This window comes from Pinus tabuliformis, chromosome 3_1 (assembly GCF_031772625.1).
Source record: "Pinus tabuliformis cultivar Carrire ecotype Pingquan chromosome 3_1, CPIR1, whole genome shotgun sequence".
NCBI classification, from domain to species: Eukaryota; Viridiplantae; Streptophyta; class Pinopsida; order Pinales; family Pinaceae; genus Pinus; species Pinus tabuliformis.
This window is the reverse complement of record NC_142301.1, coordinates 516,917,564-516,932,306: the sequence shown is the minus strand read 5'-3', so window position 1 is coordinate 516,932,306 and position 14,743 is coordinate 516,917,564. Positions and strand designations below refer to the sequence as shown.

The 14,743-nt window shown below is 39.6% G+C and overlaps 1 protein-coding gene across 1 annotated transcript; it reads left to right on the top strand.

The window, feature by feature from the left end:
• Positions 1-10,983: 10,983 nt before the first annotated feature.
• LOC149188086 (uncharacterized) lies at positions 10,984-12,084 on the top strand. The gene has a single exon (XM_089409865.1). It carries the CDS (start codon positions 10,984-10,986, stop codon positions 12,082-12,084), a length of 1,101 nt encoding a protein of 366 aa, XP_089265991.1.
• The last annotated feature ends 2,659 nt before the right edge of the window (positions 12,085-14,743 follow it).

Sequence of the window (14,743 nt, the reverse complement as noted above, 5' to 3'; positions counted from 1 at the left end):
TCCCTTACATGCTTTAACAATATTGAACAAGGTGTTTTAGTGGGAAGGCAAACAGCAGAAAGCCTTCAACACCTTGAAAGAAAATATTAGTACAGCACCAGTACTAGCACTGCCAGATCTTCAAAGACCGTTTGAGATCCAAATGGATGCCAGTGACTATGCCATGGGAGCAGTGTTGATACAACACGGTAAACCCATACGTTATCATTTTGAGACATTTAATTCTGCAGTAGTTAACTATCCTACATATGATAAAGAATTGTATCCATTAGTACAGAGTGTGAAAAAGTGGAAACATTACTTAATGGGCAAAGAAACAGTTATACATACTGATCATCAACCACTTCAATATCTACACTCCCAAACTAAGTTGCAGCAATCAAGACACTATAGATGGATGGGTTTTCTACAACAGTTTCATTTAGTCTTCAGATATAAAAAGGGCATACACAATAAAGTTGCAGATATGTTATCTAGACCCATTATAAATGCATCTACTATAGTTAAGCATAACTCTGTGTTATATGAGAGCTACATTGAACAATATGCTCAAGATATAGACTTTAAATATGTATATGCAACCTTAAGTTAAGGCAAATGAATAGAAGAATTGGATTATCATATTAAGGACCGACTCCTATATCATTGTGGGAAGTTATGCATTCCACAAACTGAAAGAGTAAAGATAATTTGAGAAGCACACACTTCTCTAATATCAAGTCACTTTGGGGTAAGTAAAACGGTTGCACAGCTGCAAAGATTTTGTTATTGGCCAAAAATGAACGAGACAATTTCTAGATATGTAAGAGGGTGTAGTATGTGTGCTAAAAGCAAGCCCAACAATAGAAAACTAGGCTTGTACACTCCATTACCAGTTCCTTCTCATCCTTCGTAAAGTGTTTCCATGGAATTTGTTGGAGGACTGCCTAAATCTAGGAAAGGTCATGATTATCTATATGTTGTTGTGGATAGATTCAGAAAAATGTGTATTTTGATACCTTGAAATAAATAGATTACAGCTGAACAAACTGCAAAACTATTCTTTCAACATGTATGGGTTCATTTTGGATTACCCACTTCCATTATATTTGATCAAGACACCCGATTTGTGGGAAAGTTTTGGTCAGGTCTGTGGGAACTGATGGACACCAAACTAAAGAAAAGCACAGCTTTCCATCCACAAACCGATGGCCAGGCAGAAGTAGTCAACATGACAGTGATCCAGTTACTCAGGGGATATTGCAACAAGCATCCTAAGCTTTGGGATGAACATTTGTGTTATGTGCAACATGCTTACAACCGAGCCAAACATTCTTCTACACATAGATATCCTTTTGAGACCTCTTTTGGTTTCACACCAAGGTCTCCCTTGGATTTTGTCTTTGGTAAGGACACAACAGTTGAGGGACACAACGATGTGGACAAGGCAACTAGGTTCATTGAACAAATCCAAGAGATCCATTAGGCAGTACAAGAATAACTGGAAAAGAGCCAGGCCAAATACAAGGCAAGGCATGACAAGCATCAGATGGAGCATAGTTTCCAAGTTGGTGATCAAGTTTGGCTGTATATCAACAAGGACAGAATGCAAGGTGAAGGTAAAAAGCTAAAGCCTATCAGGTATGGACCTTTCAGGATCCTTGAGAAAATTGGTGAGAATGCTTTTCGCCTTGATTTTCCAGCTTATATGCACATCTACTCAATCATCAATGCAAATAGCTTGAGACTATTTGAACCTTCGTTAATTGAAGATCCTGAAGAAGAGAGTCAATTGCCTTCTATTGATGACCTGCTACCTGAATATCTTAATGAATTGCAGGAAGACACAGTTCTGGACAGGAAGGTGAGAACGACACGTAGGGGAGATGTTGAGTACCTCAGAATTAGGCTCAAGGGTTCAAAGCCAAGCAGTGCAAAATGGATAGAGATTGGACAGGTGAGAAAGTTGTATCCTCACTTAGTCGATGCTTGAAAACCAACTTTTGGTGGTCCAAAAGCTTTTCAGTGGGAAGGCCGTGATCCGAATTGGATCCTTGAAAATTATCAGAGTTCTATGACTGTTTCAAATTATGTCAGACTCCAAAATCTTGTGAACAACGAGCTATCAGGAAGGACCTCTGGACAGTGGCAGTTTTAGCCAACACGAAACAACGAGGACCCTCGATTAAAGCGTGCTGACCGTTGGCCCATGGGGACCGCGCAATGGCACAAACTAGCAAATCGGGAGTCCAGATCAGAAAACAGAGGTTGTTTCTGATACGTGATTAGCGCTAATCGCATATCGCAAGATAAAAACCTCAGAGAAGGAAAAGCCCCAGCACCTGGTCATGTGAAAAAAGAGAAAACCATGGGAAAAGCGCTAAAACCGATAGGCGGGTCCCGCGCTCAAAACCGGCAGAATATCGGAGGCATTACGGGTAGTAAGTGGGTTTGGCTAGCGACCTAGCAATTCCATACACCGAGTGACGCGTGTCCGGCGGGGAGAGAGAAAAACCACTTACATCACAGGGTAATGGTCAAGCAACTCACCCGTGCGATAAAAGCGATGACTGTAGGATCTGGAGGCCCTAGATCAACGATGGAGAATCCACCCAATGGAGGACCAGATTTGGCCGAAGAATAGGTTGAGGCATATGAAATTTGGGGTCTGACATGCTCGCTGGGCTAGTAGATGAATCATTTCACAGAATAACTGAAATAATGACTGTTCGAGGAAGAGCTGGGGCTCAGTTCGTGAGGGTACAAGTGGCCACCTCTCTGTGAAACATTACACAGTGACGATGACACCAAAGCAGGGAATTCCAACCGACAAAGGCAGGCGATTCGAAGAGCCGGAAGAGGAAGCGAACAGTCAAGGGACGGATTGACTTTAAGCCAAGAATAGATAGAGAACAGAAAGGAGACAAGGAGACAGAATAGAGAGTGAAGCAAGAAGTAGAGAACAGAGAAGTCGAGATGACCTACAGAGCTAATGTAGCATCAAGCAGACAGAACCGAGAAGGCTTGAGAGTTTCAAGCAATCCCTATGAGGATATCTGTCGGGAATTGAATACCAAATTGGACTCATCCCATTAAGACCAGTTGAGGTCGAGACTTGGTAAGGGGGAGTCTGTGTACTCTAGTGGCTTGGGGAATCCAAGTACCACCCTATTAAGCATCATATGTTACAGGAGACTCAAATTGAGCTCCCCATTGTAAAATTGTGCTTAAAGACACAATAAAAAAGGCCACCACTGGAAGCTGGACCAAGAGACGTAGCCCAGGAGGATTGGGTGAACTCCTTATTAAATTGTTGTGTTTTTGCATTTTCTTGTTGTGTTTCTCTTACTGTTTTCCAGTGTCTGTTTATTTTGCAATCTTATCGATCCGTTGCCTAAGATAATATAGACACACACACACTAGCACATGAGTCTGTAATACCTTCATTAATTTCCTGAGGTCACCTAGGGGTGATTTCAGATCATCGGGGTGGTTAAAAGTATGGTTTATTTTCTCATCCATTCTAGTTCTCTTTTCTATAAAGAGACATGTTGGTCCTCAACCAAATTAATCCATGCCTAACCCCGAGAGGGTTGAGGAGAATTGAACCCATGACCTCCCAATGGAAAGGTGCTTTAGCAACGAGACCTTGACCAATTGAGCTAACCCTCAAAGCTATATTTATTCATATTAATCTATTTTAGAATATTTTTTTTATACTTAATTAAGTGAAAATTCTATACTTAGTCTTATTAATTTTGTATATAATTCAACCAATATACTTAATCCTATTAAATTTTTATATAATTCAACTAATAGAAAATACACATTCCACCTTCAACATTCTCCATAAACCACCCTCCTATAAAACTTCAATCTTATTTCTAAATATGCATCATAAAATTTACCTATCTTTTATTACTATTAACTTATTTCTTATTTTATTTTATTTTTGAATTTAGAAGTGGAAATATATTTTTGATTTTTTTCATTTATATTTGAAATTTTAATTAAAATTGAGTATTTTTTCTAAAACGGAATAAAAAACCACATATTCCTCCTTGAATTTTTTTAAATTGTTTTTTTTTTTTCTAGTTAAGACTAACCTAAGTACCCACAGGGGATTTGAACCGGTGACCTATCGCAAGGAGTGCCTTAACAACGCACCCATTCACCGTCAATCCAAAGCCCCGTGGGCATATATGAATTTTTTTAAATTGTTAATATATAATCTATTCATCATTAAATATGGTTAAAAAATTATTACACAACAAATTAATTTTTTTGGCAAAGAGTTACGACTTTATTTTATAAAAAATAAAATCTGGTACACTAGCCAGAACCCTTACGCAAGTCTTTAGTTTTTGACAAAATATTCCTAATAGAGAAGTCCATCCAATATACTAGCATTGTTACCCCCAATGCCTACTTTGCCTTTAATTCTAAAGAGATGTAGCCTATATACACGTTCACTTAATTGACTTCAATCCCGAGACAGATTTCCATGTGTGGCATGTCGTCTTATGACATTCTCATACCAATGGTTATGCTTCATTTTGGAGCTCTTATCCATGACTATGGGATTGGGAAAACCTTCTTCCTACATTTGCCAATATCTCTGTTTTAGGATTTAAATTTTAAGAGCGCATGAATTATTTGGAACCTGTTAGTGTCAGTCTTTCCATCCTTCCTCCAGTGATCAAATATGCTCTTAAAAAGTGGTCTCAGAGTGTCCAGGTCAAATTTTGTCATTTCAAAGAGTTTTCAAGCAAAATTTGGTCACTAGGCATTAGGTCTAGGGTTTGCTTTCACTCCTTCTAAAGTTGTCCAAATGTTGGTCCATGTCATCATTCTGTTGAGTCTATCATCATTCATAGGGTTGTCATTATCATGTCAGTGTCTAATGAGTCATTTTACACCTTGTTCATGCTTCAGTTGCGCCTAGGCAAGGTCATTTCCCTCTCCTAGGGTTTTGAAAGATAATTTCTCTTGGATGGTCAAATCATTAGCAAAAATTGTATCTAGATGTTCATATACCTTCCCCTATCTTTCATGTACCTTATCAAACACTTCCCATCATTGAGATCCCCCAAATTCCTCATTTTTGCACAAACCCTAGTTTCTTGCCACAATTTGGCAATTTTCTAGGCTAGGCCTGTGTTTTGCTCTTTTGGACCCCTTCCCTTCACTCCATCTCTAAGATTCCACTTTCCCTTGCTTCCTAACATCCCTCCCTACTTCCCAAAATTTCCCCAAGAATTTACAAGCCCCTCATCCCCTTCATTTCGCTTCATTTCCACAAAATTCCTTGTTTCACACATCGGGATAAGTTTCACTCAAAAGATGTTTCAGAGAAATCAAAGATGAATTTTTGAAAAATGAGAGAGGCTTTTGTCCAAAACATTCCAAATAAGAAAAACCTCCCTCACTTTTTATACAGGTGTCATGGTTTTAGAGAAATGTCAAAAATACAATCGCCTTGGGAGAATTGATGCACCTCTGAAGTGACCTTGGGAAAATATGGTTTTCTCCTAGTTTGGTTGGCCAAATAACTTTCTTGGTAAGTCAAAGGATAACTAGACAAAAATATATTTCCAATGAGCTATCATGAGCTCAATTTGGAGTTGAGGAAGGCATTCAAAAGTTGACTGCAACAACACTCTCCCTTGAGGCAGCCTCATTTGGCACATTTTGACCAGTCTTGGGAGATTTGATTTTTGACAAGGTAAATTAACTCAAAATTGAAAAATTCTAGTTGGGTTGGAAAGTAGACTCAAAGACCTTTCCAACGAGCTATCCTGCGCCCGATTTAGACACCAGGAAAGCCTCCAAAAGCCTCCTGCAAAATGCACTATGTAGCTGGGTGCGCGCTACGCATCAAGTTGGGTGCGCGACGCACCAGTGGCGCGCTACGCATCAGGCAACAATTTTCAGTGTTATTTTACACGGGTGAGGCACATCAGGAGCGCGCAGCGTGTTGGGTGAGGCGCGCGGCGCATTGGAGTTTATGCCCAGAACTTTGCCTGAAACACACTCAAATACCTCTTCTCACGCATCAAATCACAGGTAGGCTTTTATCCACGGCTCGTTCTTGGTTTTGAAAGATTTATGTAAAGAAATCATGCTATATTTGCCATGAAAAACCAAGTGTAAAAACCCTCCTTTTCCATTAGTTTGCTGTGAGGATTTAAATGCCAAGATTGCTGTAGGGTTTTCAAACATAAATGTTGCCAAGGTTTTCCCATTTCCTGTGTTTCCCACCCCCTATATTCACCAATATTTCCCCAATAATTCCTCATAAAATCCTACACTATCCTCCCTCAAATCCTAACCCCTCCCTTCTACTACAAACATATTTCCCTACCCTACCTCATCCCAAACACTAAAACTTCAAGATTTCCATGCCCCTTCCCTTCCCTAAATTCCTTGTTTTATTTCCATTGTCCCCATTTCCCTAATGTTTCCCCTTTCCTAACAATTCCCTTGTATATTTGTGTCCCCTTGGTCACAGCATTTTTAGGAAAAGAAAAAGTATACAGTCAATTTTGCACACATTTGTATATCAGCATATATATATTCGAGCTACCTTGTTTTTAAAGAACATGTCAGAGACCGAGTCAGCTTATGAGCAGGATTATGATAGTGATTCTACACCAGAGGTAAGTGTGCCAAGGAGGTATTACAAAGGTGGCAAAGGTGGTCGGCATGTCAGGGAGGAGCCTACTTCTTTGGCTCAATTGCAAGCTTGTCCACTTGCAATGGACTGTTTTCGGTATTAATCATGTTTTGAATACTGTGAGCGGATCTCACAAATCCAGCATCATCGGGAACTAGTCCGTTTATTTGTTCTACATTTGCAGGATGGTCATGTAAACCTTGCCGGAGTGAATTTCACCTTGTCACCCGAGATTATTGCTCAGGCCATTGGGATACCAAATGTAGGGGAGGAATGGAGTAAAGGTCAGCAGTTAGATAGATTTCACTATGAGCCATATATTAAGCTCGGGTATATAAGACACTTGACTGCAGTTTTTCCTTTCAGATTCCTAAGGGATGAGTATGCACCATTGATGAAACTCATCATTCGATATTTCAGTTGTGAGGGCAGATTCTCACGTCTATATGCGTACCATGTCCGTTTGTTGATGCATTTTACCAGGGTACGTATGATGAACATTCCATTTTTCATGTGTCGCAACATAGAGAGGATGGTGCCTTTAGTACAAAGGAAGAGCCCAGCACATCAGCATAAGAGCATCTATCATTATGCATTGATCAAAATTGTAGTGATGCATCAGTTGGCACAACAGGGAATTTCTTGGGAAGATTTCATCTCTCGTGATTACTTTGCACCATTACAGCCACCTCCCGAGATAGTTCATGATGAGGGAGGACCTTCACACCAGCCAGACATTCCCGAGATTGAGCATATAAGTGCTCCTCCATATGTGACATACCAGCGAGGTCACAGGGCATTATTTGCATCTACACGACGAGTACTATCTCCACCTGGGGTGGAAGGGGTCTCGTTGACTTCATCGGCACAGCGAGTGTTATCTCCACCTCGTGTGGAAGGGGCCTCGCTTTTGACAGCGGCACTGCAGGTACAGGATAAGGGCAAGAAGCCCAAGCATGAGGAGGGACCTTCAGGTGAGCCATCCGAGTTTGTTACTATTCATGATGAGACAACTTCAGAATCAGAGAAGACCCAATATATCAGGTACCTAGAGTAGCAGAATAAACAGCTTGAGGACTAGCACATGATCATAGAGCTACAGAACATCCGTGAGAATCGTCAAGCTGCCCAACATAGGCAAATTGAGTTCACCTCTCTAGAGCAACAGGTAAATGAGGATCGAGAGGCTAATCTCGAGAGGGTCAACATCTACTTGGAGGAACGGCTGAAAAGGGCCGATAGAGACCATGCATTATTGAAACACATGGTTATGCATTATAAGGTCTGGAACTTGGTTTGCAAAGCGCGAATTAGGAGTCTTAAGGCAAAATTGAGGAAAATGGTCAAGAAGAAAAAACGACAAAAGGAGCTTGATCGTCTTCGGATTTTGGCCGAAGCCTCTTTGGCTGAGCATAGTACTTGATTGGGGACTCCCAACCCAAATTTCAACAAGTTTGGGGAAAATTTTGTCAATTTTGAAATTTTTGTGTAAAAAACAGGGTTTTTGGCTCAACGCGTAGCGCGCCGCGTGCTACCCATAAGATTGGGAGGTCCAAATCACAAATGGTTTTCATTTTTGGATTTGTCATGATGAAATACACCTGCTCAGCTACTGCCAAGGCATTTCATCAAGGTTTGGGTCCCCAAAAGGTCAAAAAACATGCAAAAAATGACCTCACTGCCCCTTTTTGGACACACAGGAAGCAACCTTGGGAGAATGCACTTTTGGAGGGGCAAATGGACATCAAATTGGAAAATTCCACTTGGGTTGGAAAGTAGACATCTAGGGCTTTCCAACAAGCCAACCTGAGCTCAATTTGGATGCCGGGAAGTGCCCCAAAAGCAGGTGGAAAGGCGCGCTACGCATCAAGATTTTTTGCAAAGTTTTCATCTTCAGCTCAGGAAACAAAGCCAGTTTGACCAGTTTTGACTTGTGATGGGATTTTTCACCCTCCTTGATGTAATTAATGGAACTTTATGTTGACTTGACACTTATTTACCTATTCTAGATAATTCATTCATAAAATAGAAAAAAATTAATGAATGAATTGGTTTCCTAGCTTATAGAGGCAAGTTGTTTTGACTGCCTAGATTGTAGTGCTTTGTTTAGAATTAGTTGAAACAGCTCCTAGGTTGATGAGCTCGACCCTTAGAGGCAAGGGAATGTGTTAGCTTGCCTATATTATGTATTTTCTTAGTCATTTTCAGGGTTGGACTCTTGGGAACAGCTTGATACACTATTGTACATATTTTATCTACAATTTTGGCAAAGGATAGACCAGGGTTTTGTAGCACTATTTGGGATTTGTGTGGCCTTATGTGTTGATGGTGTGTTTCTCTCAGTACTTGTAAGTTGTGTATGCGTATCACTTTCCTTATTTAATCTTTTGCAATTAAACAAATGAAGTGTTAAGGTAGAATCCATAAATTTGCTATGCTCTGCCTTTAAGTTTGTTTAATTTTCCATGTTTCTTCAGTTTAAGGAGAATCCTTGAGACTTTCTTGCTCTCCTTAGCTCCTCATCTGTCAGATCTATTCATTCAATCACTTTAAAGACATCAAAACAATCGCCTATCTTGCCCCAAGTAGACCTCTGCAAAAGCTGTGCCTCATCCCCGCACCCAAAATTGCCTTTTCCTTGAATTCAACAAAACTTTAAAAATAAATTCCATAGTCCTTGTACTTCATACGTAGCCTAAAATTAGTCATCAATTCAGTCATCTCGAGCCTCTTTGAATACCTTTTGCCGAGATTGACCGGAGAGAGCCCTCTCCTGTCCTCGTAGGGCTAGCTACGAGGCTGAGCGTGGTTTGATGTGGCCTCAAGTTTTGCCTTCCTCAGCCTGAGGCAAATTCGAATGCTAACAGAACCTATTAAATTGCTAGAGTTAAGCAAGATCCTTTCTTCAATGTGCATAATGGTGTTTTTAGAGTGATAGGCTTCCAATATCCTTCTACTACTAGGAAGGAGTCCCCAAAAATCAATATTTCTGGGATCTGTATTAATCTAGTTTGCCTTTATCTTTGTTAGGGAGTAAGGAATTCAGTTTCATTATTGGTTGTGTTATTTACTCTTCAAGATTCATCTTGTTTTTATAGGAGTTAAAAAAACATCTATTGCATGCGTTATTAAATTATAAATTATTGATAGATAATTTATTGATATATAATTTGTTCATTATTAAAGTACAACTTAACTTATAGATTATTATTATTATTCAATTTTAAAGTCACAACCAAGCTAGACACCAAATTGGTGTATGAGACTCTTTGTTTATGAGACAAGGGGCCCCTATTAAATTATAAATTCTTGATATATAATTTGTTCATTATTAAAGTATAATATAACTAATAGATTATTATTATTATCCAATTTTAAGGTCAAGGCCAAGTGCAAGGGAGACACCAAATTGGTGTATGAGACCCCTTGTTTATGGGACAAGGGGCCCCTATTAAATTATAAATTATTGATAGGTGTATGAGACCCATTGTTTATGGGACAATGGGACCCTATTAAATTATAAATTATTGAGATATAATTTGTTCATTATTAAAGTACAGTCTAACCAATAGATTATTATTATTGTCCAATTTTAAGGTTAAATTGGTGTGTGAGACCTCCTTTATGGGACAAGGGACCCACCTCCGGGCAACAATTTGACTGAGGCATACATATTCTACTCCCTCTGGTTTTGAACCTCGTTAAGAAGAAACACATACTCTTAACCATTAGGTCCACTCAAGATGAAATGAATTTTTTGGTTGGAATTAGACAATAAAATTTCTAGCAAGATTTTGATTTCTTGTTATTTAAAATGTTACAACACCTTAAAAACCACTATACACTTGAACTTTACAAATTAAACAAGTTAAACTTAAAATTCTTAAAAATCTCTACAGAATTTAAGTAAAATTGACCACAAAAATACCAAGAAAAAATAATTTTATTTGTATTTATTTATTTATTAATTAAATTACAGAATTATTAAAAATTATAATAATAACAACTTTATTTTAAATCTAACCCAAAATACTGTTAAAATATTGTCCGTTTCTCTAATTAAAAAATAATAAAATTCCAAATTTACCACTAATTTAACTTGGGAAAAAATTATTTTTGCTCACTAAAATTTAAAACCAAACCGACGTATTTATTATTAACCTCTATTCCAACCCACTAACCCATCTATTACCACACGCTCAAACCAACTAACTCCGTAAATAGATTAACTAACTATAAGTATATAATAGATCCAATCGTTTCGATGTAGACTCTTTTTAAGTTTGCAAACAATCATCCCGAGCATTAGATAGAACAGGCTGTTTGTAATGGCTAAAGTCATTCAACACCTGGTTCTGAACCAATCTGCGCAAACATGGCTCATTGTGCTTGCCCTCACTGGGATTCTAATTATGTTTGGGCACTTTGTTGGTATTTGGCGTCCGTCTGAACCTCTATTTTCCAATCCATTTTCTACACTACGTCAAGAGACGGACTTCAGATCGCATGAGGGGAACTTTTCCAAGCCAAACTGTGCGGTTCGTCAAGAGAGCGACATCAGATCGCATGCGGGAAACCTCACCAAGCCAAACTCTACAGTACGTCAGGAGACGGATATCAGAGAGCCGGAGAACAGATTGCCTCCCGGAATAGTTGCTCAGCAAACGGATTTGTATCTGCGCAGGCTGTGGGGAAAACCCAGCGAGGACTTGCCGCAGAAGCCCAAGTATCTAGTCACCTTCGCGGTGGGCGCGCGGATGAAATATGCGATCAACCGAGCCGTTGCTAAGTTTTCCGACAATTTCACGGTGATGCTTTTCCATTACGACGAGAGTCTCAGCGAGTGGGCCGAGTTCGAGTGGTCGAGGCGGGCCGTGCATGTGACCGCGGGCAATCAGACCAAGTGGTGGTTCGCCAAGCGCTTCCTGCACCCCCACGTCGTCGCGCCTTACGATTATATTTTCGTGTGGGACGAAGATCTGGGGGTCGACAATTTCGACGCCGAAGAATATCTGAAGGTCGTGAAAAGGCACGGGCTGCAGATATCGCAGCCGGCGCTAGATCCGAATAGCAGTATGACGTGGCTGCTGACGAAGCGGAAGCCTGACGTGGATGTCCACAAGACGGAGTTCGTGGAGATCATGGCGCCAGTGTTCTCAAGGGGTGCGTGGAAATGCGTTTGGAAGATGATACAGAACGACCTGGTGCACGCCTGGGGACTGGATTTTGCCCTAAGCAGGTGTGTGAGCGGACCTGCAAATTCCAGTATTGGGGTTGTTGATTCCCAGTGGGTTATGCACAAGGGAGACGTGACTCTCGGCCGGAAAAATATTTCTGCTGGTGGCCGTTACACTGAACGGGAGGCGGTCAGGTTGAGGAGCCAATATGAGTGGGATCTGTTTAAAAAACGTTTTAGTTCAACGCGATAATCTTAGGCTGTGAGAAATTGTAAAATTGGCGTTTCAGAGGACATCTTAAACTTTTTCATTCATTTTGCTGAGCTTTATTTCTGTTTGAGGATCCATTGTATGATTTTTTATTAATTTTGATAATACCTTTTAGTGTCTTTAATGATGTTTTATTTTTTATGGTCAAAAATTGGTTTTTTAACCAGTTAAAAGTTTTCATGGATGAGAATATTAACTGAATTATTGATAATGTGAAACCATTTTAAATTGAGCAAAACCTAAATTTTGATGATGTTGAAGGAGGGTACTCAGTTTACTCACTGCTGGATCACTCACTTGATGTTGAGGTCTTACATTGGATTCTGGGCTGTTTCTTCGGCAAAAGTTTTTGGGCTATTTCTTCACCAAGGGCTGAACGTTGCTCGATGGACTGATATAAAGTCTGTACATATTATCAAGGGGCTGCCATTAAATAATAGGTGTTACCCTTTTGTTTGCTCACTGTATATATAAATTTGAAATGTGAGAGACTGTTAGTGGGTTAGTTCATTTTGTATCAACTGTGTATTTATTTCTGAGTATTTGGGAGCTGATACAAAGTGTTGGGTCTGAGTACTACTTCCTGGAGATATATTTCTCAAGTCAAATAAGGAGCTGTCACCACATACGGACCGAAATTACTGTATGGACCTTTGTGAATGGCTGTCATCACATATCAGGTTCCACATCTTTAATTCCTTCACTGTGTATTCAGATTCTTAATGAGAAAAGAACTATTCTGTGAGTCATATTGTCACTTATCAGTGGTATTACGAATTTCTGGGCTGATATAAAGAATGTATGTTTGTCTTTGGAAGATTGCTGGTATATATAAGTATTGCATGCAATACCTAGAAAATTAAAATTGTAATGAGCACCTACAGTAGAGTGTAAACAACAGGTTGGAAGAAATTTATCACTGACAATTCAAAACCAAATTCAGAAAATTTTAACAAAACTCAGCAGTGTTACAATTTGACATATTGAAGTGGTATCAAAGTCCTAATCTTGGCTCAACTTGTGCGTTTGGCTTGAAAACAATTGACTGAAAAATTCATGATAGAGGAAAATCCATACACAGATAACATATAGGAGGAAGCATATTGACATAGAACCAACTCCACTTTCAAAGGAAGATATTCTTGATACAAAGAGTGAAGAGACACTAGACAGGGGTAAGGGGTTAGAGAAAACATTTGAGTTTGAAAGATCAGATAAGGGGGATAAGGAGGAACAAGCTTTTAATAGCTTACTCAAGGTCACAAATGTCTTGGCCAAGGGCCAAAAAAAGAGATGGAGGTAATGAAGAGGATGACACACAGAAGGGCTTCCACAGGGAAAGAACCACTGAATGGGTAAGGGTCCAAAAAGAAACCATGCCCGAACTTATATGCAAAACCCATCCGGCAAACCCAATATGCTTCAGATTTTGTAGGAGGTTGCAAAAGACTTAATAGGGCATGCTGAATTAGGAATCCCTTATGTAGATTACATGGAACAATATCAATCTCTAGGATGGGATTTCTGCGATGCTATGAGCTTCACTGATTTCTGCCACCTTTAGTTGAAGAGTAGGACCAAACCATCTCAGACGTTTCCAAGGCAGAATCATGAGATGCAGAAAACACTCATCCGTTGTTTTGCTCAGCTAGATCATGGGTGCAAAGATTGGACACTTATTCTCAACTGCATCATATGACAGAGGAGGAGGCTATCAAATTGGCCACCCTGCACTTGGATGGTGAGACCCATGAGTGGTGGTACCATGGGTTGGTGACGTTGGGACACAACAACATCATCTCATACACAAAGTTCACTCTCAGGCTTATTGAGTGCTTTAACACGAAGGATTCAGAGATACATTTTAGAGAGCTGGCACAACTCAATTAGATGGGTAGTTTGGAAGCTTATATTGCATAGTTTCAGAGACTGGTGGTCATGGTCACATATATTTCAAAGGCCATATTGGTGATGTTATTTGTAGGGGGTTGACAGAACCTTTAAGTGGATGGGTCAAGAGTTTTGAGCTCACCACACTTCGTGCAACAATTAATAAAACTAGGGACTTACAAGATGTGACTTCCAAAAATAAATTCACTCCCAAGGGTAATGAGGTCAAGCCATTTCAAAAAGAGTGTACAGAGAAACCAAAGTTGGATGAGGAGACCTGAAAAGAGTTGAGGAAGATGAAACTTTGTTTCAGTTGTCAAGAACCTTGGGCATTGGGGCACAAGTGTGCGGGCCAAGACAAAGTGGGCAAGGACCACTACATTGAGGTGTGCTCAGAGAGTGACAATGATGAGGAGCATGCACATGGACCATGCATGCACATGGACCACTACAGGGAAAAATACTGGGGTAGATGCATCAAACCATTGAAGGTGAGTCCTCACATGGAGACAGCCAAGTATTAACCATGTATGGGTCAACTTTAACTGAAGAAAATAAATAATTATAAATGAATGTTATAAATAATAATGATGAACTTGTCATGGAGAAACTTATTAGAATTGGAATAAACTCAAATCTCTAGGAAATTGGTGGATGGGGAGCCACTTGGCAAAAATCTACTTTTTAAATTTATTAAAAATAATGGACCATTTTGATAAATAAAATTTAGCTTATATATAAATTAATGTTA

Excerpts from the sequence above, each read along its gene's own strand:
- LOC149188086 (XM_089409865.1), top strand. The coding sequence starts at position 10,984 with ATGGCTAAAGTCATTCAACACCTGGTTCTGAACCAATCTGCGCAAACA.